The sequence below is a fragment of the Opisthorchis viverrini genome (genome assembly GCF_000715545.1).
Source record: "Opisthorchis viverrini unplaced genomic scaffold opera_v5_335, whole genome shotgun sequence".
Lineage (NCBI taxonomy): Eukaryota > Metazoa > Platyhelminthes > Trematoda > Opisthorchiida > Opisthorchiidae > Opisthorchis > Opisthorchis viverrini.
This window is the reverse complement of record NW_008751990.1, coordinates 257,933-285,238: the sequence shown is the minus strand read 5'-3', so window position 1 is coordinate 285,238 and position 27,306 is coordinate 257,933. Positions and strand designations below refer to the sequence as shown.

Below are 27,306 nucleotides of genomic sequence, written 5' to 3'. Positions count from 1 at the left end.
CTGGAGAAATCTTACCTCTGGCAGAAAAGTCTGGTCGACTAATTTCCCAGCATCGCCGAGACTCCGGGCTGAAACGTTTGGACTGTTACTCTTGTGCCTTTAAGCTGAACGACCGCCACTGACCGTCAAGAACAAAACCGACCCAGGAAACTTGGGCAAAGGCCTCGATCCTATGTATCAATCCGTGAATCTGTGAAACCCCAATTGCCCGATTGCTTTAATCCACGAGGGGCACGACACTGCTTCCGAAAATTCGGTTTCATTATGCGAATACTGAATGCCCAGCGGCGATTTTGGGTTTCGGGGTGGTTTAACAAGTGGCCTTAAGTGAGATATTGGTAATAGCACAACTCCAGCACTTCTTAGATTTCGGCGCACATGTAACTCATTGAGTAAATAAAAGGAGCACACCAATCGGAACCACAACTAATTGTAGTGACTTTTGGGGTGCTGGGTGCCAAGCCAGCACCAGTTCCAGCCAATGAGAATTCAGTATAGTTATCGTCCGTTCACCGGTCCAGCCTGCCGATCGTAGATTTCGCTGGAGTCTATTTGTAGATATTGTAACAACATGAGTTCACCCGCATTTTCTATGCTTTTACCCATCTTCGGATTCGTAGTGATGTAACCATCATTCCCCTGTGTGAATGACATAATCATGGCCGACTCGTCCCTGGAATCAAACTTCCTTGGCGAACAGCCTTCCGAAATCAATGTTGATCCATCCACCAAATGCCATGATTCTGCACTTATTGAGGCCGGCGAAAGTCACGACAAAACTGATATATTTCAGGACGGTGACGCAACAACACCCGACGATACAGGTTTGTCAAACCAGCTTACGGAAGATTGGAAGGCGGACTCGGGCTTACTGGACAATGGTGGTGTTGGGACGTTTTCGGAAGAAGCAGATCTGAACAACGAGGTGGCTGCTGCATTAGACAAACGAAGACAACCGTTAATGGAACTCGTTAGTTCCGAAGAGGGATACGTGCGTCGTCTTCGCATGGTTAAGGAGTTTTATATACCTATTGTTTCCAGTGCTCGAGCTCCCACCACTCCATCCTCTGCGGATGCTGCCACATTACCCGGTGGAAACAGCTCAGTGAATAATTTGCCACTTCGCGAGTCCTCCACTACCTTGCCACCTCCACCCACTGTGCCGGATGACCTGGCCGCCCGTTGGCGAATACTCTGGGGAAATTGGATCCAATTGTGCGACTGGCATTCAGCGTTTCTAGAAAAGCTCTCCAGTTTTGTTACCTCCGAACCAGATAAAATACCCAAACTGTTCATTGACTCGCGTTCACGACTTCGTTCGATATATTCGAAATATTGTGAAAATCATCGTAAAGCAGCGCTCATAGCTGAGCAGTACCGCGACTATTTTGAGGAATTACGATTGTATCTAAATGACAAGGAAGATGTCGTGTCTTATCTCATGCAACCAGTCCAACGCATCATGAGATACCAGCTACCTATGGCAGAGATCGTCAAATACACCCAGCGCGCTAGGGTTCCAGAGTTAACCTTATGGAAAAGAGCCTTGGATATAATGAAAGAAATACCAAAAGATACTCAGTTAATCCTCGAGGTAAGTTAGTAGGTTTAATCTGATGCTGGTGAGCCCCAAATAAGATAACGTAAAGGAAATAATATTTGGCTCTATATTTTTCTTTACTGAACCTCCCATATTTTTGGTTGTCCAGTGAGCTACATTGTTGCCCCTGGACTCCGATTTCACATGTGCGGCTCAACCTGGGGGTCCAACTAGCCGCTGCATGTCGATTTACTGACTATCCATTCTGCACGCTCTTTACAAAAATGTTCTAATTCCCTTTGCTACTCTGTAGCCTCCATTCTCCGTAACTTCTGGGGCCTCTTTTCTGAAACGGAGGATTTGAAATCCACCAAACTTGATTGGGTGGCGTCGACAACGGGAGTAGCAGTAACAGTGCTAGTCACCATGTGATCATAGCTTAAGTAAACGCCAAAAAGCTTCCGGTAGACCAAACGCTTCAGTCAAGCACGTGTATATTTAACCCTGATGTGCACAGCGAGACGCATCCATTAGTTTCCCCATCGATAGCCTCGGTCGCTTACTTGTGGTCGCCTGCGCTCCACTCTGGATGACGATTGACTCAACCTGACGCATATGCATCAGTTTTATCCTCCCTCATTTTCAATTACTACATCCGAGTACGGACCTGGCTAATGTGTGTTCAAGTTGCTCATTTTCGTTTTACTCTGTTGCAAAACCTTTTGTCCTACTTCTGGGTGTATCAGGGAAGTGCTAACCTGCCGCAAGAATTCTAGGATGTCCACACCTCCAAACACTCAATCAGATAGTCCTGAAAAATACTGACTTTAATTAGCCACGACTTCTCGTAGTGTCCCGTCAAGCGCGGGAGTGAGTTCGTGAGGACCCATACTGGAAGGCGAACCGGATCTGAACTCTGCGATCTCTTTCACGCCCGTTTGTCAAGTCACACGTCCACCTCGCGGTTTGTGCGATTCTGGAGGAAGTAAGCACAATGCTTATCTTGGTTGACCATATTCAGACATGCGTAGCACTTGGCCGGACCACCACTGTTGATGTTTCGTGACTGAAGCACCTGCTGTACAACCAAGTGGCCGTTTCCCATTTTTCTCGTTACGGATTCGTCTGCTCAATCTGCTTCTATCAACACTTCTGAAGCATCGATGGTAAAACCCTAGTAAAAGCCTCACGTCAAGTGTCCGCGGAGGCTGTCTCGCAACCACATAAAAACACAGTCCGTAATGTAGCTTTATACGCGTAACTCTTGGGACCTAGTGATATGTCTTTTTGAGGCCACAGGTCACGCGAGTTGGTAAACGTGATTTTGGGCCACTACTTAATGCACCCAATACAACTAGTGCGGCAGCCAGGCATCAGTCGTGATGACGATGATGATTAATACAACCAGAGGTATGTTAACTTCTCCACAACTGTAATGCTTTTGCATGAATAGTAAGAGGCATCTTAAGAAACTGCATGCCCGGAAGCTAGGCCTTTCACTGTGAAGGTGCAAGACCCATGCAGAAAGATGGTATGATGATTAGCAGTTTGTTGGACGGCTTATGACACGGCGCCTGCTTGAGCTATTCACTTTCTTCCATTTCCACGTATCACAAAAGTTGGCACCCTGGTGGTTTCGTGGCTGCTTCGGAGGAATGGGCATCTCGTGAGCCCCACCGAGCCTGGTTGGACACCGTAAGATGTGGCTGTTGATCGGTGTGAATAACCTTGTCATCCGTTTGTATCCTTGTTGCCCAAATGTGTTTCTAGAGTTGTAGGCACCTCGGGATGATTGTGGCGGGCTAGCACAAATTTCCTTTCCGGTTCACTTTTATTATTTTCACAACAAAGCCCTCAAATTGATCGTCATCGTATGGTGGCGATGCATCAGTGTTGAACACTGATGTTACGATGTCTATGGGAATGCTTTGGAGGACCGTTGAGCTTGGGCTTCCGTAGCTACAGTGCGAACTTACGGATCAAAAAGTCTGTGATCTGAACCGAATCCCGGTACCTCGATTGATATCTAGTTATGGGCAGCTTGGCTGTATCTCGGTTGTCATGCTTTCTTCAGGTGGCGTAGCTGCTAGGCACCGGAAGTGCATTACGTCTTAACGAATAATATCAACAAATTATTTCAGAGGACCGTTCTGATTAGCTTCTGTCACTAACTCTATCGACTTCGCAAACAAATGTGTTTTAGCTCACGGGATGAACAGATCCAGCAACATTAACTGGTTACATAATCATCTTTTTTCTGTCACACAGTGGTATAGCATCCGTTTTTGGATTCGCCTGGCACTCAGAACAATAGGTGGGGCTACATGTGTTTGGCACTGAGGACGCCCTGTATCTGATATAAACCCGAGGGGATAAGACTGTCTGTCTGGTAGCCCACAACCGTCAGTTTAAGTTGAGCCCCACTGTGCATGCATAGGGTCATCTGATTGCCCGGGTCGCTCATGAAACACATCCTGGACACACCTCAAATAGCTCCATGCTATGGCAGTCACAGAGAGTCACCTCTTGCCTCGTTGTGTGCTTCGCATTCCGAAGAGTCCGGGTGTTAGTGCGGGTCAGTTGCTGATGGATATACGAAACCGATGGAATGGAACGAATGGATACACGAATGGAATGGATAGCGGTGAATCACCGCTCCAAACAAGACATTACAAGATAATAAAACATACATAAGGCAGATGTGAGGTGGCACCAAAGACCAGCGTTCAGCCGGGACACCAAACTAGTAACTCTCCGGGGGAAATCACATACGGCTCTTTTAGGCTAGAGTGGTGGGCATAGCGTATGCGGAAGTGATTTGTGGCCTGTACCACATATGAGATGCGCTCTGGGCAACATATGGCCAGCTAGCAATTATCCATTTTCGTTCACACAACGATGGTCACAGAATGTCACTTATATCGCTGTTATAGGTTCCACACCCCTGAATGTCCCGGAGGAATCTGCTGGTAAATGGCAGTTGAACACAATGGTGTCCGTTCAGAATAGACTGGGGTTTGCAATATTAGCAAGCTAGACTCAGAGTACATCTACATACCCATTTCAGTTACTTGTGATTCGGTTTTATCCCACTAACAGGATGATAATTGGAAGTCACATCTGGCGCCATCAACAGTGCTGTGACATTTTGGTTGGTTTTAGTCTGTAATGCAAACACCAAGTCCCCAATTACAAGATGTTGCCTCGGCTCATGATCAATGTTTCAGTGCCGTACGAGGGGACAACTGCGATGATCGTGCTGGCTATACTTGCTGGAACTCATTTCCTCAAGATTCGACTGTGCCAGGAAGGCCAATGGGGAGCAACTCGACGAAGAACAGCGAGTTCCCGTCATTCGAGGAATCATGTTACGAGCCGGAAGTAAAGTTGTATTGTCCTCTGCGATAAGGGTGTGAATTTAGTAAGGTGTTTCTTCCAGGTGTCCAGCGAAATGCAGCGTTGCTGCACAGCCTGATAAGGTACGAGACCATAATGTCTTACTCCGCGCGTGCTAGGGCCAGCCCAGGCCCTTGCAGCCAAGTGCGTCAGACCGTTGATTCATTTGTTTTTGGAAGGTTTTCTCAAGAGAACTTTAACAACCAGTTTCGTGGTTCAGACTTTGGTTCTGGGGCTAGGAACAGGATCCCTGAACAAAACCATACATCCCTCCAGAGCCTTGTAAATCCGACGAGTCAAAGGCTAAAAAACAGTTTGGTTGGCTCCTTACAGCAATCTCTTGAAGGACGCGGTGATCCGGAATCGAACATCGACACCCACCCACCGTCAGTAACAGAAATCCAGTTTACTATATCATTCTTCGAACGCGATAAGGCATGCGGCCCGGATGGTCTGCATCCCGCACTTTTCAAAGAAGAGGTCATGATCAGTAGTCGGATGACTCAACTGTGGAAGATCTGGAACGGAAGCAGAATACTAGAGCGCCTTGACTGACCATAGGTATCCCTTTTAAATCTATATCCTTTATGCTGACACTGCGAAATCCTATGGGTGCGAACGAATATACACCAAGCTTTCGCCCGAGCTCATCACCTGTGATGTAAGGCAAGATTGTCCTCTCTCATCATTCCCCTCCAACCTCGTTATTGATGTGCTGCTTTAAATTCTCCTCTGTCTCTGGTCGAAATGCTCCCGGAGCGTTCGCTCGCAGGCATACGCGAACTATAGTGCTCTGCTTAGTTCACGCTGTTCAACAGTCTAGCTCATTTTAAATCTAATGAATCCTGCCACACGTCTTGGTATACAGAGGTGGTAGGTAGTGGTTGGGTTTCAACCACGGACCTTTATTGACAGGAAGGTCCGTAGTTCGAACTCATCTCTGCCTCTCGACTTCCCCTGTCTAGGCTTGGGCAACCCGGCATTATCCCAGCCCTCGTGCTTCCTTTGCTTGGCTAGACAGCTAGGCACCGAAAAAGTGCTGCAGCGATTCACACGTACGTAGTGTTACTTACTACTACAAGACTGGGAGGGATCATACCCGAACATTTTGCTTGCAGATGGGCCAATCGACGTGGCAGATAAGTTTGTTTACATGGGTAGATGTACAATTTCAGGTGCATTGGTTGAAGGTGAGAATACTTATGTGAATAGGGAATGCTAGGTGAGCTTTTACCAACCTTCGGCACCTATGGCCCATCGGTGTTCCCAAAGCATTGGTCGGGCTCGGTGGGAACATCAGATTAGCAATACTGAGGTACATCAGTTTGTTTTAGGTAAAACAAACTCCCTCGCATTGGATGAGTTACCCATGCTCCATGGAGAGAGCTACAACCTAGCAACGAAACATGAAAACACTAACTAGTAAACTGAGTCGGGTCGACAGCTGCCGCCTCTCTGGATAGGGACCCAGAGACCCAGTACACCAATGATCACTAGAAATGGCAGACATGGCTCAGTAAATTAGTCTGCGGCACTGGTTCCTGTCTAGGACCGGGCGCTCTGGCAGTATTCAAGCCCATGCGCAACCATGATACAGTGACGCTGATGTATCAAAATGGTAGTCTTCAATATCTAGCCTCTCAGTTTCCATAACTGCCATCGTCTCCGATGTTTGGCTACATCTCCTCTGCTCTCCCATCTTCTGATGACCGAAATTGTGGCAGCTGGAACCAACGTACGCTGATAAACTGAACTGAACTGGACAGGTGGGATCGTCCCGTTGTAAAAATGCATCTTGGTCTCCAGCCACAGCTTCGGTCTCAGGCTTCGGTCTTTCCACACTCATTCCAAAGTGCTACACACTGCAACGTGGAATCTCAGCTCAAGGTCTGCCGTGCAACCCGAAGGCAGCAAATGGGTTAAGGTAATGGCAGGCCGTCCAACCGTAGACAGGAGCAGTCGAAAAGCCAGGGAAAGGTTCGAACCACGGACCTTCTGGGCTACTGAGGTAACTTGTATTGACTTGACGGTGTGGTTTCTCTCGGGTAACTTGAAGCTTGTGACAAGCAACAACCTCGGATGTCTCTTGTCTAGAGTTCGTATCCCGGCAAACGGAAGTCGCCTCTGATTATCTCAGACTCCCACTTTCATATCTTTACTCATCTTGAAGCATCTCCAAGTTCTGTAGAGCGATCACATCGTTCACTACTTTTGGTTGATTAGTTCGAGTCGCCTGCACAAAAGCCACTATTTCTGTGAGTTTTCCTTCACTGTCCAGAAGTTTTCCCATAGATCTTTGGATGCTCCCTCAAACTGGTCCTTACAGGTCCTTGCTCTAGTTTTCGGAGGACGAATATAAGATGACCTTGGTGTTTGCGAACCTTGTGGATAACAATCTCACTATCTTCGGCGTAGACCACTAAAGTGGTGATGGGTTGCCAAGGCTTTCATCCATTTCGCACTAAATTGTGATGAGTACATCTTGCCACAAGACAGCGGTGGTCAGCGTAATACCGTCAGATCAGCCTAAGTTTTCAAGGAATAAGTCTCCACACATGTTCCATCCCCCAACTTGGGGGACTAGGAGGTAGTGTTAGCAAGACCTGTACGTGTTGACCAACGTTTTATGTGGGGCTTTGTCAGTGTCATACACTCCCAGTATAGTTCAGTGGGTTGGGAGATGAGCAAACCATCATATCGTGGTAAGGTCCAGTGTCTTAACGGTAGAGCTCTTTTGTGCAAGTATGGGTGTAAAACCCAAATCCAAATCTTCAATGGCATATGGGGCGCCGTAAGCGGAGGCCTAATCAATCACGAAGTAAACAAACATTACAAATGTACACATCTCTTTTCGGAGTGTGCATTGGCGTTTAATCATTTATCTTGGCATGATTAAACAGGGAGTCAATTTTGGTGGGGTGCCACGTCGGTGAGTTGTTGCACTCGCTATGTGTTGGAGCATCAATTTGCTTATGAGTGACTCTCAACCTTAGGGTGATTCCGTCCACCTAGCGAGGGACACTTATACGACAGAATTTTTCTTTTGTAGTCTCTCACAGACCGATGGGTATTTGAGCGAGGAGCTGTCCAAAAGCTTTCATACGAACAGCAGTGTACGACAAAGTCATTCTCGGTCAAAAGTAAGAACTCGCTTAAAGCTGCTGACTAGAGGCTTTGTGTGTTGAAATTGTTCTTAAAGTAGTAGGCCGTAGCCGCAAATGCAATTCATGGACGTGTATCTTACTCGCCTTGCGGTGTGTCTTGTATTAGGATGACGGTCGTCGCGGAGAGACCGGGACCTATCGTTATGCGGTAGTTTGCATACCTCAGTAACCCACGGAGTTGTACTAAGAGATACTTGTCCAACATCCACATACCATCTTTCCTCATTTTTATCACTCAAGTCCCCTCCCGTCCGGTGTGATAGTCACTCTTCTCCGGGGCCTTGCTATAAACACATCATTTAGGCCATTGCTCCCATCTACCGCTCCGCTATTCAGTCCGCTTCTACTGTAAGAGCGCACTCTGTGAATTGCCACAGGTGCAGGCACCTTAATCTTGACCGTATTCCTTAAGGCCATGAGACTTCGTTACACTAAGTCCTTTCCCTTTCCGTTTACTTGAACATTTGCTGGGACTCTCCTCGGCTATATGGCACTTAAGCACTATTACATATTACTAAAAAAATATTGTCAATGATGATGTTGACGATGATGAGCTTCACCAGTAGTTTTGTATCTCCGATGTTGTCTTAGCTCTGACCTGTGAGAGGTAAAGTCAGTGTGCGGATACTGAACAGTCAAACGGCGGATGTTGGTTCACGCCTTTGAAAGGTGGGTCCCGTCAGTCCATTTCTTCAAAATAACCAAAAGAATTGAGCTTCGAAACCTTAGCATTTTAGTTAATTTTGTGAGCCGCAACCGTGAAACGTGCTGGATTTACAGGTAGTAGACACGGTAACAGTGAGATTAGATTGTTGAATGACATCCATCTTGATGTGGGTAGTTGGGGATGAATACCAGGGCGAGAGTGAGTGATTTTCTTGTACACAATTTCGATGAGTATGCTACTGGTAACCTTGCTTCGCAGAGAGTTAGCAGTCCGGGACACGGACTAAGTGACGCATATCAAAAACGTGATCAGGGCCAACTGAGTGGTTTTTCCCCAGGGTAGGCTGTGTACCCGACCTTCAGTTCGAACAAGCTTTTATTTTGTACAAAGCTTGTATCAGTTGGTTTGCTGGAGGTGGGATCAGTCCACCTTGTGGGTAAAATACGTTTCCTTTCTTAGCTAAAATGACATGTGGGGCAGTGAAGTTTCCCGAGGTGCTGTTAGCTAAGGTCCTCTTTCGAAGACCTTTTTTTCCTTACAGTTCTTGTTGCACGATTGCGTATGACCCCATAAAATTGAATTTTGATCAAACCTCATGGAAAAGCCAGCAGATTGGTGATACTGATCGTTTTAAATGACCCCTATTAAGGCGCTACACACCCGCTCCCATGGGCATGTCCCTACCTACAACAAATTTTTCGCTTGATGTTGACGCATTCTAGTGTCATCATCATTGTCAGCTGTAACAATCGCGTACTCGTACAGTGATTGTAGCTGCCTCAGTTTCGTTCAACGATGATTTGGAGGGGGGGGAGGTAGCTGCGCTTTGCAGGTGGGAGCTGATAAATTGGTGCATAAATCCAGCACTGTCAGTGGGTTGTCAATTGGAGGGATTGAGAAGGGAGCTGTGGATTGAAGGCAATGGCTTAGACGCATGAGCGCCATTGAGGGCGCGATCGGACCGTGTTTGACAATGTCTCTAACCATTGATGTGGCCCGTCTCTGGGTCCCCATCCAGGAAGACGGCAATGACCAGCGCAGCTGAGTTTGCTGGTAATGGATTTTATATTTCGCTGTCAAGTCATTGCTGGACCACCTCTGGCTTGTTTCCACTCTTCAAACTGATGTCACGCCTACCCCACAAGTGACGCAGGTTCATAAAATCTGCCCTGGCCTTCCCAATCCGCATGAAAATATCATATTTTGCGAGACCACCGAGGCTGGCACAGCCGCCCAGGTAAACATATTCGTCTACTACCTCAATCGGTTCATCCACAAGGATGAGGCCAGGGTTCGAGCCCACCCAGTCTTGGGCGAGACGGCCCAAGTGGTTGGGGGGGGAATTTACTGATAGGAAGTTCCGTGGTTCGAACCCGACCTCTGCCTGTACTTCCCCTGTCTAGGCTTGGGCAACGTGGCAGTATCTCAGCCCTCGTGCAACCTTCGGGTGGCATGGCAGTTAGGCACCGAAAGGGTACTACAGCTGAATGATCATAGCTGAACGCAGTAGCACTCTACACTGCAGGTGTGAAGCGCATGCCGAACCGTGAGGCAGAATTATTTGGCTTGTTTAATGTGTGCATTACCACGGGGTCAGATCCAAGAAGAGCTATGTCGTCTGTGCACTCGATATCTGGGGACACTTCAACCCCACAGGCATTGGGAGTTGATAGTGAGTCTTCCATGGTCGTATCAATGATGAAGTTGAAGAGGGAAGGTGAAAGATGGCAGCCCTGTCTTACACCACTTGACGTGGTGAACTCAGACGAGAGCTTCCCGTAGCTCTTTACACGGCCGCGGGAGTTGGCGTACAGCGTCTTAATGAGGGTCAAGGATTTATGGGAGACACCTTTGCTCCTCGGACACTACCATAGTGCGTGACGGTCCACAGAGTTAAAGACAGCTTTCAGATCAAGAAATACAACCACTGTTGGTTGCTGGAAGCAGTGTCGCTGTTCCAGAATCCGTTGGAAGGTGAAGATATGATCGATGGATCCTCTTGCAGGATGGAACCCAGTTTGGTTTTAACGGGTCTGCCTCTCCATGTGTTCAGTCAACCTTCGAAGAATAAGACCAGAGAGCACCTTTTATGCTACACCTAGTAGGCTGATGCCAGGGTGATTTTCACACAGCGTTCTAGTGTATAAACACTGGAGTATCTGGAGAGTATCTCTCATGTCCGGTCGAGTGACCGATTTTTTTGCAGAGATACTGAGCATCGGTGACGGCGAGTAGAACCTTGTGAAATCTTCGCCGTATGTCCGGACAACAGCTTTGACTAACGAGTGATGGACCTCAATGAAGTTCACAAGATTCGGAGAGAAACCGTCAGCCGCAGTTACCTGTGGCTGCTGCTCACGATTAATCGGTTTTAACGCAGTTAGAAAGTCGATGAAGCATGCTATGGTAGGCTGAATGAATTTGAAACGTCCTAGTATTTGCCGCATAGCAAGCATTTAGTCTACATTGCCTTTTGCATGGCAGAAAGCTTAGTTAAGCTTAGTTCTGGGAAAACGTAACAGAGGGGCTCGAAACTTCTGGCAGCAATGTCAACAGGACTGACTCCACGATAAATTTCCCACACGCTTTATCACTGTTTTTACGACTCGGTAGTAGTATTGAATTATCTCAGTCTCGCGAAACACATTAGATTTTCGAGCCTAATCAAAGCCTCTTGTAGAGTGCTTCGAAATTACTGCCGAGATGCAAGATTTGTAAACCTTAGCAGTGATCCCATCTTCTCCGGGTATTTCACCTTTGTTCAGTTACCAGATGATCGCGATGTTCCTGTTTATTTGCAAATACTTCAGCTTGAAGTCTCAAGTGGGCTATGAGCACCCGAGCAACATACTTCTTACGTTAAGAACCCTAACTTGCCTTCTGGTCACCCCAGTCGCTGGGCTGGCAAAGGGCGCATCGCCTTTTGGGGTTGCCGTAGGATGGAGAGGTTTACATGTTAGGGGCTGGGATTTGTCACGGATTGCGTCTCCAGCGCCAACCGGCTTTTGATCGCGAGCAAACCTCTAGCTTTTGCACACTCGGGTGAACCTTGGAAGGCGACGGAAAACGTGCAGGGTACAGGTAATCAGTAACGCCACCATTGTCGTTAGACTCAAATTGATCTCATCCCTTCAGTCCATCAGAGCTGATTTATGTTGTCTTCCTTGTTGGTTTGGAATCAGGGTTTAGTCAGTTGCCCTAGAAAGACAACTAAGGAGCCTGAAATCCACTTCAACCCCTCGCTTTTGTGAAAACACGTCTGTCACAAGGATCCTTTAGTCAGTTGCCCTAGAAAGACAACTAATGAGCCTGAAATCCACTTCAACCCCTCGCGCGAACATTGCCAGGCGAATCATATCAATGCGACTATCAGCGGATTCCCGGCCAAGCAGTAATCCGTCCGTCCGGTGACTTAGGATGATGCTGATTCATGAATAGCTTGTTGCAACGGCTCTGGATCGCCAGAGATCCCCAGGTTGAAGCGTCTGGAGAGTGGTGGAAAAGCTGACCTAATAACCCCTCATACGTACCACACATCAATTTCAAGCTAGTCTGATATGTTAGTAGCAGCAGGCTAGTTTGCGAATACCGCGGCCTAGATCTCGTCGTCAGCCTTGAGTTCGTCGATAAGGCGAGAGTTATCATGGGGTTGGGGAGAGGGAGAAGGAAAAATGTGAGATAGAAAGAAACGAGCTGTCAACAGCAACACATCTTCGCTTACTTGCTCTGATGTTTGCGGCAATCAGGACGATCCGACTGGTGACACGACGCGACGGTCGATCCGGCATACCAGTGTTTATGGTTGTGGAAATCATGATTGCATGCGGGTCGGAATACTACCTGGGCACCCAAACCTAAACGGGTGGACGATTAGTACCATTAACCAAAGTCTTGGGCTCAAAAGGCTGACCACAAGACAAAAGTGGTGGTGTATGACATCTTTCCAGAAGAAACGGCCTCTATAGATGTTCGAACCTATAACTTGAAAAATCACTAGATTATATTGGTTAGACTTCTAAGCACCTAACAGCTTGGTTTGATAGAATCCACACCTGTTACACGAACTCTCCTCAGGATGATCCAACTGGTCACGTAGGCACACAAACCGTCGCATAATGTTAAGGTTCCGTTTCTCGGTGGCGAAAAACTGATTGATCAATTAAGGCAGTCGATCGTTGTCCGATAAAACGACCTATATGTAGGTTAGATCGATGTGCTCCGACTGTTGCGTCTCAATACCACTGTACAACTATTTGAAATACTTTGACGGTGTGTCTGGAGGACATCCTAATGAATGGTACTTTATCTCTGTTTAGGGACATCCACTGAGGTCAGGGTTCGTAGACATTGTATCTCTGTACATCTTGTATTAGTGTATCCCAGATGTTCCGAATGAGGTCGAGTTCCAGAGTACAGTACAATCTGATCACTCGCTTGTGGTCAGTAAATTCGCGCTCTAACCACTGATCCAGCTCGTCCCATTCGAATTTGATATGTCAAAAGATGAAATAATGTTGACCGCACAACTCCAAGTACATTAGACTATTTCTGAGCGTTATCTGGAGAAAGTGAAACCTTTCAATAAGGGTGAATCCATTTTTGGTGAAAGTGATTTCTCCAACCTCTGCCTCTCGACTTCCCCTGTTTAGTCTTGGGCAACCTGGCAGTATTCCATCCCTCGTGCTTACTTCAGCTTGTATGGCAGCTAGGCACTGAAAGCGTACTACGGCTGAACGATTTTTTTCAACCATGAATTGGCTCGCTCAGTTTCCTTAGGCTGAGGTCAGCGGTCAGGTAACTAGTCAACTAGTACACCTAACCTTATGTTATTCCACAGCGTTGTGAATCGCACATCTGGCCATGTAAAGCCCTAGCTTGTCTTTCCCATTGGGATCTCCGTCAGCATATGAGCCGCTGAAGTAACTTTGACCATACGGTGTCCGCTCCTGCCTTGTAAAGACGTTAGTCGCCAAAACATTGACGGAGATCGAACGTCAGCATGCATGCTGTGAGTTTTTCGTTCCTAGCTTTGAACCAGTCTGTAACCGTTCTGTTTACCCTCAGTGCCTACTGTGAGGATGTAAAGCTAGACAACCCACACTGTCAATTTGCCAACTTTGAGACAGAAACTCAGATACATCGCATACCTCAATCGTCAGATGTCCCTACACATTGCAACATTTGACCGTAACTCTTGATCTGTAATGCTGCTGAACGTTGCAGCTTTTCATATGGGCTTAACCTGGGTCATAAAGTTTTCCATATATTAATTTCCCTGTTTTTTCAATTCTTACTTGGCTGGGAATTTCCGGTCCTACTACTTTGGATAATCACCAATGTTTGTGGATGTCGATGTTAGTGATGATAATGATATGAGTGACGAGGAGTTCAGCCGTAGCATGGTTTGAGTAAGGTTAAGAGTGATGTGAAGATATGACTCCGCACGGTGCTGGATTAGCCAGTATCACATGGACGCTATTTTCTAACCGTCCTGCCTGTGTTTGAGGCTTCTCTGGTCATTCTTAGAATCTATTTGATTCAGGGTAGTTATCGATGTATTCACTCGTCGCTTGTTACTCAGCCCGTGGTATATATTTGGTTAGTGTCCTCCGTAGGTTTGCTAATCTTAATATGATTACTTTTCTGTCCTAGGCTGCACGCATCGATGGATTCTCTGGAGTTATCACGGCTTTAGGAAATATTCTCATACGAGGTGATTTGCTGGTGGCTTCCACGTCTCGTGAACAACTTCTGGAAACAGTGGCAGGTTACAAAGTTGCTCTTCAGGAATATGCAAATGCTATTGGCTATCCTGCTCCCAACCCAACCAGCTCCAAACAAACCCCTCCTTCATCAAATATATCGACTCCGTCTAATCCATCGGCTCCTGCAGATCATTCCGTGCCTGTTTCAGTTCTTTCTCATCAAACGAGTTCAACCATTTCGCCTCACTCTGGTGAACCTGTGGTTATCTCCGAACCAGCTGGTCTGTATACGGGCAACTTGAAGTTTGTTGAATGCCGTCTTTTTCTGTTTGAACAAATGTTGGTCGTTACGGAGGAGGTCAAGCCCAAGCGACGTGTCACGTCTGATGCCTTTGCCCAGTCCACTTACCAATTCCGTGCGGCTATTAACGTTAATAAAATGCGTTATGAAGTGAGTTAATTTTCATGAGCTGCAGTTTTCAAGCGTGATTTTGCCATGTGTATGGCAGCGTTCAGTTCACTCTTCCAAACTATTCCCGTAGAAGTGAGATCCTGGACATGAGGTGCTATTTAGGCAATTCGGTAGTCCATTTTTCCCAATACTCTTATTCGCGCTTCGATTAGGCTAGCATGTGTAACGACTACTTTCTATTGACTGTTCCACTGTTACTATGTCCGTCTCTGTGCTCTTCACCGACACATTGGAGACCCTAGCTTTGTACATGCTCGAGACGGGCACCGATGCTGAGATTGACTTTCCATGAACATGGCCAAAATAAATATAACTAACTAACTAACTAACCGTAACATGCCATGTGTATCTTTTGCGCTTAGATTTCTAGGAATACATGTCTGCGGTATCCAAAAACGCGAAACACACCTTGGTAATACTAGCTGGAGACATAAGTGCACCTTGAGTGTGTCTAATGGGTGGTGTGGGTTTCCAGTCCATTCTCTGTATACGGTGAGCCACGAATGCTTCACGTGAATATCAGTTAGGCGTGTTGGTATTTCCAGAATCTTTGTATTTTGTTTATCTCATTTATTCAGGTTTACACCAAGCTACAGACCCATGCGGCTCTATGTGTGGGTTAGCGTTGAACTCTTGGTTGGATCTAGCCTTCAGGTGTGCTGTTGACATGGCTTGGTGCGACGGGCGAATCCAGAGACATTTATTCAAGTAGTGGTGACGATTTCATTATCATTCGGGTGAATCCCTTGTTTTCTAGCAGCTTCAATTTCCAAGACATTTGTGTACAACTTGGCCTTAGTCTTGATGGCATTTTGTGTGTCGCTTCTTTTGGCAGCCTACTGTTTTAAAACGCTTTGGTCCTGCAAGCGGTGCAGACCTTTGAAATGTTTCTGGATGAGCTCTACGAGGGAAGAACTAGCCTGTTCATACACTTCCAGTTCTCACCCGCACGGCTATCGACGGATCCGAAATGCTCCCAAAGGACTCATGCGAATCTTAGAAATCTGTGATATTCACGAGTTGTTCCGTAGCAGTATTTATTTAAGCACACAACCTATTCACACAGTCTATTTGGCCCGATTACCCTTATCTATGTGCTTGGGCGAGATGGACCAAGTGGTTAGAGCGCGAATTTTCTGACCGGAAGATCCGTGGTTCGAACCCGACCTCTGCCACTCGACTTCCCGTCTGGGCTTGGGCAACCTGGCAGTATGCCAGCCCTCGTGCTTCCTTCGGGTGGCATGGCAGCTAGGCACCGAAAGGGTGCTACAGCTGGACGATTTTATGTGTTTTATTTGACAGGCTCCACTCGATGCATGATGTGTGAGTTTAGGTCCTCCTTTTCTTGATGAATTGCTGATGTCTTTCCATCTGGAAACACTGTCGAGTCAAATTAGTTTCCATCAGCGCTATTTAAAGACAACGGTGCATTCTTATATTCTGCGTTAACTAGTATGTTTGAAATTAGTTGGGGATCAGATGGCATTCCATCAATTGTCATGCCTCCATTCATTAGGGTACATAAGGTGATCTTTCCCTAGACCATGGAGGTGTCACCCTGATATCTGTCATACTGTGAACACTCTTCAATAGCCTAACGTCAGTACATGCTGTACGCATTTTTGCTGTCTCAGCGGCATACTGTTCACGAACCCGACACGTGATGACTAAATAAACACACGAATGGTAAAGACTATGACGGGTCGGTTATCCTGAGAAAAGCGTCTGGAACAATCATTGCCTACCCGTAGACACCAAGATCCGGCTGTTGTGCTATCTTCAGTGATGTGCGGCAGTGAGACCTGACAGCGCAGAAGAAATTTTTTTTACCTATTTCAATTGCATTGCCTTTGATAAGTCTGTTGTGTCAAATGGAATAAGAGAATCCTGAGCACGGAAGCTAGCACTGTTCAGTTCAATTCAGTGCAATCCAAAACCAGCCCCACCGTGTTTAGTCGAAACGAATGGCCGAAACTCGTATCGCCAAGAAACTTGTCTAAGGACAAGTAGGGACGTCTGAGGTTCCGCTATTGAGACATGTTTTAGGAATACGTAACTTTCATTTTGGGTCTTACTAGGTCCTGGGGTAACGGTGATACTACTGATGGGGAGGCATGCGAGTAGTATGTTTTCTTGTAAATCCGATTGAAAAGGGAGATCTATTGCGGATTTGTGGACTCGCTTTGTAGCATTTGTTTGGACTTGAGCAACACTTAATGAATATCCAGGAAAGTTAAGGAAGACGCGTTCAAGAGAAGATGGATGTTCAGTTTTTGTAATTAAGATACATTATGAGAGTTTTGCTTTCCTGTCCAATAGTCTGTAACTGGTCAGTTGGCATTTTCTGATAAGTAACTGCGCAGCGAAGGCCTTCTTCCGTTCACCGGTACTAGACACAATAGCTATTCAGGCCGGCGCGAGAAGTTTTGAGGGGCGACACGTTGCGATGCTAGAAAACAATCGAGTCATTTGGAACAGGTTGAGTCTCCCTAAGGTAGCCTCGACCATCTAGACTTGCGCAACATGTGGACTCACATTCTTTGGTGGGATCGGTAACCAACATTCACACTAGTCTACATGCTAAACATAACCTGGACTCGAAGTACGTTTGCTTGCTGGATGTTGTCATGCTAAAATGGTGGCCATCATCAACCTTATGGTTAATGTAATACCACCAGGCTGCTCTTGATAGCATATGCGTGCTGCTGTAGTGAGAGCGTTGTAGCAGTATGCTGAAACTTAGAGGAATCGACGCCGGTACCTCGATGGTAAACATGTAACTGGTGCTGACACATTGTTACGCCATCATATTTAAGTGGACTGGTGGTTTGCTAACGGTCCTGAATGCTCACCGGCCGATCTTATTACTTCGGGTGTACTTCGTCTCCAGGGACCTGCGCGCCGCATAAGACGTTCGTAGCTTCCTACTGTACACAGACACCCACTGGTTTGACGCCTGTTGAATCCGATTTAAATGCCAGTTTTTCATTGCTGCCAATGGTGATGATGGCCATTATACGGGACTACATGTATTGATATTGAATGCACAGGGGCATTGAATATCTGGAGCATTCTGTTCAGACGATCTGCAGTGATCTATCTTACTCTTGTCAACACCCCCTAAAGCATCAGGATACGAACACAACTTCAAGACCCCAGGCTGTTCATCCAGTGTTTTGCTGAATTTGTTCTTGCTAATTCAATTTCCTTGAAATCCGTCGCGAATGACATGGCGGGCATCCCGACCCCCACATTCAGCCATAAATAACGGAGTTCATCATCTGTATATCGCCCGTATCAATGTCGGAGTACCCTTTCAAGTCAGATCAAGTCAGTCAGGCCGCGGGCGGAAGGGAAAAACGTCAGCTGAGAGCTATAAATAAGGTGAATTGTCATTTGAAGCACTTTTTCAAGATCCTTGGATCAGGAGAACGTTCTCTATTTATTGAAATCGTTTTCGAAATCAGGCTGATCATCCTGTTCTCACTAGGGTTAATACTCCTCTGTCGTGGAGGAGAAAAATACGAACAAAGTCTTATTTACTCTACGTACGAAGAAGTTTTGTTTCCGTCAGCAAAGCTTTCGAGGGGATTATCCATCGTGATTGACTGAAGAGAACGCATGATCCGAAATAGTTCAAGAATGTTTGCACTAACTGTTTCACCTATCACGTTTTGCTTCGCAGTCTCATTGGTACAACTGCAGTCTTCCGAATGGCCACACAAATGCAGACGCAGCTGCGGTGGATCACTTACTATCCACCGGTTTCGCTCCAGACGATCTCCGGTTTGCTGTTCTTGACCAGACTCCCGGGCGTGGTGCAGTTTACGTCATCGACCCGATTACCAGTGCCAACCGGCAGGCCTGGGTTGTACAGCTCCGTGACATCCAGCGAATGCAGCAAGAATTCCTACTGGCGCTCCAGGATCCACGAAGATTTAACACGGGTAATCGCGATGATAACTGGGGTAAGCATCAGGTGTTTGAATGCTGCTTTGCTTTAGTTACACTGATGTCGTCACTTTCCATAGGATTCCCCTTTGAAGGAAGCGTTTTTGTTACCGAATAGCATTCATTCACACATTCAATACTCTTGTACGATCCTGTCGTCGAACTTCGTATATGTTATTATAAGTATCTAATCCTGTAGACGTTGTCTGAGAAAACGAATGCGCTTCTCACGTAGCTCATACATTTGGTATTTAGCTCAATGAATAATTCAGTGACTGAGGTTTGGTTTGGCGATCACAGGTTCGGTTCCGTAATGCATGATACGGAACCAGAATCGAGTATCGATGTTTAATTCCCGAACGCTACTGACTCCCCACTGAATTGCTTAACTTCAGCAGGTGGGGCGTGAATCCGTGACCACCAAACCGGATTTCATCAAGGTACATTGACCGCGTCTTCACGTCACATAAAGTACTTGAGTTGTGCCACATACCACGGATTGACGATGGCGGTTTCCCATCTAGTGGGCCTGCCAATCGCAATCTGTAGAGGGAGATCATTTTTCTTTCAACTATGCTTGGAAAAAGAGGGATCTCCGCGAAGTTTGTGAATATGGTCCGCATCCTTTATTTCCACTCGTCTGGTCTTGTAAGGGTTCAAAACTTTCCTTTCAAATTGTGGGTCTGTCACCTTTCTCCCTTCTGTTCACTTTTGACATGAACATCACGGAATGCGCACCTCAAGGAACTATAAACCTTGGTGTCGAAATCATATCTAAATAAAGGCTGCTGGGCTACACCTACGAAATTTTATTGTTACCTGGCAACATTGACTTCTTCTTTCGTTGTTTGTTTCTTCGGGATTTCCAACCCTCACTGCCCAGCTACGGGGAGGATAGGTCTAATCCGTCTACAAGCATACACATCTTCACGGCCTCGTAAACTGTGATCGTACTGTGACAGATGAAGTCGACACATGTCGTTTATAGCGCCGCATTATTTACCGTCATCTGTGATATCGGTAAAGATTTTCACTGAAGTTACAGTTGCTTTCACAAGACACTAGTAACAAGTTTCTACTTTTGTGGTCAAGGAACTTGGCCTCTCCGTTCCGCAGACCTTCAACATCCTCAAGGTTTTATCATTGGTGCCTTAGCCTTAGTCGACTGGAGTGTATTCGCAACGAAGTGTTGCTTAAGCGAGTACTTAGCAATGACCGCGGTCTCTTGAGAGACGAATGAAGCTGATCAGATGAAGGTGCATCTACAGTAAATGTCCGACCAGCATCTACCAAAGTAGCCTTGGGTCGCCCAGTGAATGGCAACCCCGTTTTGAAACCCACGTAGTCGCATTCAAACTGGATGCCAGCCCGTGTCTTGGGGTTGCAACAATGTTTCACCAACAAAGTCATAGAAGAAATTTTTTTACTCAGATCCCTAGTTGACCAAAGGTTCGAATGGACCGGCGATGATATGGTAACGCGGATTGTAACTCAAAGTGTAGTGCCGTGAGATCTTCATACCTTTCTCTTTTGGGTTCTACGCAATTCTGCTGGAAACATCATCGGGCCTGGCAGGTAACAAGTCCTAGTGGACAGCCTATTTTCACTTCCTAGCCAGACTGGTTGCCTAACGTTCGTATTTCGTTGTATACGGTGTTCCTGTTGAGTGAGCTTCGCAAAGATCCTTAGCTCCCACATCGATATGATGCTTATTGCTATTCGGGGTCACCGAAACCTTGATCTTTATCTCGAAGTGTATAAGGTTTTCTAAAATAATTCCGTCCTCGCCCCTGTTTTCCGGCCATTCGCCAGGACTTTTTTACACCATCATAGCAATGTAGTTCCGTACAAGTATATCCCAAAGTTAACGTTTAGGCAGTGGCTTGTATAAGAAGCGATCCTCTTGTACCTTCACGGTAGTTTATGTCAGTATAATGCTTACGCAGTTATTGGATCTCCGTGAATTAGACCTATCACCAAGGTGACCGTTCGTGCACCTTTGCAAGTATTTGGGCTTTGCTGGATTATACGCGTGCAGTATCCACATAGCCTCTCCTACCAGGTCGGGCAGTGGATAGAAGTCTGACGAATACAGACTCCTGGCCCTCCAGGTTGGGAGTTGGAACAAGTGTGGCAAACTACTCTGTAAAAGTTGGACTAGTGCGGTATTCTTACGCCTATCAGGTTTTCGCGCCAAGGGCTGTGGTCTGGTGACATCAGCCAGCTCGCCCTACCCACTGCGTACAACACAGCGAACAAGCAATAACATACGACTCATGGCGTCTTCCATTTTCATCATTGTTTCCCAACTTCCCTCCTGCTTCATCTGACGACCACATTTCCACAGAGCTCTCCTTCGGACAGACCACCGACAGAGACTGACCAGAAGTGCGAATCTTTTGAGAATAATGACCTTTTCTGGGCGTGATTTCTCTACGACAAGACAGCTATAACAATTTAAGTGGGTGAAGTACAACCATGTTGTTAGGGTTTCATTTGTACTAGTGCGTGCTACGCTTATTTGTCCCACCTAATAGGAGACATCTACTACCAGACAACACTCTCGATTGCTTACCACACACTGATCCATTACTCATCAGCCAGATTGCTTATGCATGCCTCTCTGGGTGTAATGTTCCTGAGAAATTCTGGTAAGTTAGACAACCGAACTGTTCAGACGGATATCACATGCTTCTATAACCACGGTTGTCTTTGTCCGACTAAGCGATTTGTTCTCACTATTCCTTCTCCATTTCAGGTGTAGATTTAGACACCTCGGATGGGCATTCTTCGCGTCACGAGCCCCAGCCTCCTGTGGTTTCCGTTCACAACGATCAACCCGCCGCTGTCGCACAATCACAACCTCAAAGGCAGCGCAAATGGCCCAGCTTTACAGTTAAACGTCCTGCTCGCATAGGTTCGACCTCATCACCAAGTGCTGGACCAAAAGATGCCAGCAGCCCTATTACTAAGCCCACTGGTTCGTCTATGCCTGAGTCGTCAAATGATAGAACGGCTAGTTTGGCTCGCTCGTTGTCGGCTGAACGCAGGACGTTCGTCCGAACTAAATTAGACATGGGAACTAGTGTATCAGATTCCAAGTTCTTAGACAATCCAGACTCTTCTACAACGGAGTACCGAAAATCCTCTTTGAGTGCGAGCAGTTCGATCAAGATCTCACACGAAATCCGAGTAAGTCTGCCTCCATTTTTTAAACAACTAGCTTTTCCGTATCCAACCTGTTCTGGCGCGATCAGATGTTGATCTTGGTTAAAAGATGTTGACTGTCTACTCGACCACACTAGGTTGCATGCAGTGTGCCAAAGATGATTCGGTCAAGTGCCCGTAATTTAAGAGGATATCAATGAAAAAAATACTTTGTTCAATAAAGCTCTGTTATTTAGTTGCAACAGCAATGAGGCTTAAATAAATGATTCAGCACCCTTTCGGTACCTTACTGCTATACCATCAGAAGGAATCAAGAGGGCTGGGATACTGCTAGCTTGCCCAAGCCTAGACAGGGAAAGTCGAGAGGCAGAGGTCGGGTTCGAACCACGGACCTTCTGGCCAGTAAATTCGCGCTCTAACTACTGCGCCATCTCGCCCCCGCAAACTTTCATCTGATACTACCGCACGACGCCTGGTCTGTGGTTACTAATGCGAGTTCTAGACTATTGATCAGGCGGGCCAGTATGCTGTGAATCACGCGTGAAGTCTAGCAGCATACGTAACGCGCGAGACCAGGCCTTTGCTAGCACAACTATCGGGATAGCTGTCCACTTTGGTTGACTTTGGTGTTGCTAGCATTATAACGAATGCGGAATAAACTGTTTGGCAAAATGGGCGTAGTTTCTTACCAACCGTTGAACTCACGCATCGCACCACAGTACTGCCGTTTATGTGGGTTGGTTTTAACCAAGCAGCTCCGCCTCGATTCCAATTCAAGCTTTGGTCATGACCTTTCAGCTTGGCTTTCATACTACCATGTCACTAATTAGGTTGGACCTGTTATCGACTATAGCCTGTGTGCTGCACGGAACAGTCATTGGAAATAGATTCCCAAATATGAGACACGCACAAAATAACAGCAGGACGTCCGCTAACCCGTGTTTCTCCCGCCGGAAACACTCAAGAATACAATTATTCTCGATCAATTGTAGTTTGCATTCTAGTCCCGCTTGCATCGCAGAGCATTGCTTCACATTTCTATCTTCGTGTTGTTCGAATTTACCGCAACCGCATGTAGACGGCACATGTGGCCGTACCTCAGTACTGTGTTAGTCTTCTAAATGAGTAAACTTACTGGGTGAGTATTGTGGTAGTCGAACATCATTTGTCACGTGACTCCAGGCCAGAGGCCATGATAGATTGTATTGTGTAGGTAAGTGTGCCTTGTGGAAGTAACAGCGCGGAGGTAGGAAGGGAGCATTCGCTTCTTATCCGTACACAGTTTGGCGCCATACCTCTTGCTGATAAGCCACTAGTATTCCAGCCGGAATGTCGCGGGTTCGAATATTTCGAGAGATAATCATGGAAAAGCTCTAGTGTGTCTTGGCTCGTCAACATAGATTGACCTTACTAGCAAATGAAATCGTGAGTGAATGCTGATACTCCCATATTCCTAAACACAACATCTCTTTTTCGACCTGGGCAACCGGGGAGTATCATTCGCCCTTGCAGCCCTTCGCTCATCGGTCTTCTCCCACACTCCATCCCCTAGCCACTATTCCTTGTCTAAACCTCCGCCCAGAAAAATAAACCAAAATAATCATTAAATAACCCCAAAGGATATGATCCACGTTGCAGCCTTTACTGTCCGTCCTCTATGTCAAGTTGGGTAACAGGCATCTCTTACTGTATGTTGTGTCCCCGAAGCACGCCTACAAGATCGACCCCATTTCAGTCGTACTCCTCAAGCCGCTTAGGACGAGCTCAGATGTTCCACATTTCACTCTTCCGCTATCCGGTGTTCCTGGTGCAATGACTCGTGGTATCTACGGTGTGGTAGTTACACTCAGCTCCAGGACTGGTTCTCCTAAACAGTAGTAGTTCCTGCGCTGTGCGGTTGTCTGACTCAGTTGAAATCTATTCAGATCGATGTAGTAAATGGTGCTTATTTGTCGTATCAGAATATGTCCCACACAGTGCAGTTATGAGACTAAGAAGGATGTGTTTTATCAAGATCTGTCATGACTACTTCGGTGGGTAAGAAGGACGAATATAGTAACCCTGGCGGTTAGTGTGAATGCCCAAGTTGGACGATCAAGAAGCACAGTTAGGTGGTAGATTTGGAGTCCATACTGAGCGTACCAATGATGGGGAGCGAGTTCTTCAGTTGTCTGTTCCTAGCCAACACGAACTTCCAACACAAACGCTCACATCGAGATACTAGGAGGCCACCTACTGGAAGACAATCGTGGTCTCTGTTCGACCACGTGAGAGAGACCGGTGGAGAGACTCAGTTAGGGTTTGTCGTTCCTCTAGGGTACGCAACCTGACTCTGATCGCGCCATCATGAAGGTCCGGTTAGCACTTCGCTTCCCGGCAGCATTACACATGCCAAAGGAGAGCAACTCCGTTAATCAACTTTGACAAGTTTCACTGGCTGAAGAATTTCGAGTTGAAACGCACACTCGTGCGAATGACGAAGATTGCGTGAATGTTAGATGGACGCGAGTTAAAGAAGCAATGCTGCCGGCTTTCAGAACTGTCCTGCCCATCTGACTCGACCAGATGAATACTGAATATCATCGAGATCAACAGAACTTATTGATGCCAGAAAGGCCATACCAGCAACTAGCGACTATGACGGTGCACGCAGATCCCTCAAGCACCGGATAATCATGAGCTTGAAGAATGACAGAGAACGCTGCTGGATTTCGAAGGCTCAGAGATGTAGAAGGCTTTCAGTAACGTTGTCCTATGCACAGAGAACATAAGAAAATGTCAGTGTTTGACCATTGGTGTCTCTGAAGCATTGGTCTGGTCTGGTGAGGACATCGGATTCTTAATGCTGTGGTACGCCAGATGGTCTTAGGAAGAAGGGACTCTCCCTCGATAGAGGAATTACCCACGCTTTATAGGTTACGCTGGTTGGTGCACGTCAGAGGACCGTCTACCTCACAGAGCTCTTTTTCCCAGCCTTGTACTGAGTGGCAGTGACCAAGAGGTGGACCTGGTAACGAATTACGAAAACACTTAGCAGTAAACTTGGTTGGGTGGGCAACTGCCGCCTCCCTGGATGCGGACCCCGGGACTCAAATTGTCAACAGCTAATGACATTCGCAGAAATAGCCCAATCGTACGGTCAATGACGCTCGTGCATCTGTCTAATGTGGGTCCAAGTGGAACATAAGGTTGACGGAAACTGTGCCTATCTGACGAGCCCCAAGAAGGACGAAACCGGTGGTGGGCTGTCGAAGAGTTTTCAGCAACATTATGAGTAGTGTATTATTACTGTATGCGAAGTCATGAAACTGCACTGGTCAAAACCAGCATACATATGGGGGAATCGGGTGGTTATAAGATTCACATTCACAACACTGGTTTGAACAGTCATCCTACGGTCCTGGTGCAAATAATATGGTGAATCGGCACCAAACGAATTTCGTCCGTACTAAGGCTCATCAGCTGTGTATGGCCTTGGCCGTGTTTGGGTTTGAACTCCGGGCATCTGACATGCGAGGCGAGCACGTGTCCAGCGCCCTCAATGCGTAGCCACCCAGTACTCACTTCCCAGGCTTGTCTCTATGTTCCACTCTCTCCCGTTTACCGTTGATCAGGAATGTAGCAACTGGAACCAATGTGCCTATGATACACGGTTTATAGCTGATAAGTTTAATTGAATTGAGTCGTCAGTGAATGTTGATACTTTCATATTCCTAAAACACGACATCCAACAGCTAACAATTTTGGGCAGACTGTTCTCACGAGCGGTATACAAATGCCTACCTATGTGATGCAGATGTCATCCTCACCATCCGCATAACGTTCTTGTTGTGTTTTATGAGAACGATCCTGATACTTCGCTAAGGTGTGTTTATTCAAATGAGTAGAAACTTGTACACCGCAGACAATTCCTAAAATAAACCTTAGCCAAATCGATTGATAGAAACGTAGCTAAAAATAACCACTTTCAGGTTTGAATGGACATTGGATTGTATAGAAAGTGCGACCAGTGAAGATTCTCACCGTGCGTACTGTCGCGTGATGCCCACAACTATCGCCCCTCGTCCTGAGAATTCCCTTTGATTCGACTTCTCCAACACGCGTCCGTTCTCGGTAGATGCGCAGATTTTTTCCACGGACATATCGATCTTTATCTCGCGTACCATTGGCTGTCCAGTCGACTCAGTAGACGAGACTGCTGCGTCTCCCTATAGTATACTTATTTTCCCGCCCATATGCTCGTAGCACTCGATCAGAATTCATTCGTTATCGCTGCGAATCCACAATGGATCACGGATCATGGGGCCGCTGCAAGCTGTCAACCTTCCACCGGTTTCGCGGTCACGGTTATCAGAGCCACCTAATCACAGCTAGTCGTTGTTACCTACCGCTTCAATCTGTTTTAACACAGTGTGTCGAGTATGGTGAACCTAGTGGATGTACTTTGAGAGACCCGTAAGACCAGTCACTCAGACCTGTGAGTCCACGCAGTACACCCACTAAGTGATCCGGCTACTGAACACTTTATCCGATTATGGTGGATGTGACATCTGGAGTTGCGCGCCCTCACCATGCCTGCCGCAAGCAATTTGGGGTGCCCACAATTGCAAACACTCAATCTGACAATCTCAAAAGAAACTGGTTGTACGAATGCCTTGTTCCCAGCCAACCAAGCGCTAGTCGCACTGGATTCGCACGAACAGATAAGATAAAAAAAAGATAATCGTTCAGCTGTAACACCCTTTCGCTGCCTAGCTTCCATGCTGCAACCCGAAGGAGGTTCGAGGGCTGGCATACTGCCAGGTTGCCCAAGCCTGGACAGAAGAAGTCGAGAGGTAGAGGTTGGGTTCGAATCACGGGTCAGTAAATTCGCGCTCTAACCACTCAGCCATCTCGCCCACCCCCTGAGATATGACCACTCTTGGTCATTCTGTGGAACAGTTTCGTGTTGCTATTTCGTGCCTCCGGCGGAATCAAGTAATTCAAGGGTTTAATGGTCTAAAAAGCAATTAACTTTACAACGACCATAGAGTGAACGTATATATACAAACGGGCGCAAAAATATGCATAATGCTTACTGAGTATCACATGGAGTTAAACAGTTCCAGATTCGGTTTGGATATAAGATATGCATCTAAATTGTTCTTGAAAATGGTTAAACTCGGCGAATCTACAACATTGGGAGGTAGGGAGTTCCAAATGAAACATACACGGACCGCAAAAAAGTTCCGTCGACAGTTCAC

General features: G+C 46.6%; 1 protein-coding gene across 1 annotated transcript in view; it reads left to right on the top strand.

Moving 5' to 3' along the window:
- Positions 1–510: 510 nt before the first annotated feature.
- The window catches only part of T265_10082 (hypothetical protein), a gene marked incomplete at both ends in the record, with an annotated part of 30,592 nt that continues 3,796 nt past the window's right edge, over positions 511–27,306 (top strand). The window contains 4 exons of the mRNA XM_009176350.1: positions 511–1,594; positions 14,420–14,923; positions 18,630–18,912; positions 21,654–22,087. Coding sequence (XP_009174614.1) covers positions 659–1,594; positions 14,420–14,923; positions 18,630–18,912; positions 21,654–22,087 — 2,157 coding nt within the window. The remainder of the gene's footprint in view (positions 1,595–14,419; positions 14,924–18,629; positions 18,913–21,653; positions 22,088–27,306) is intronic.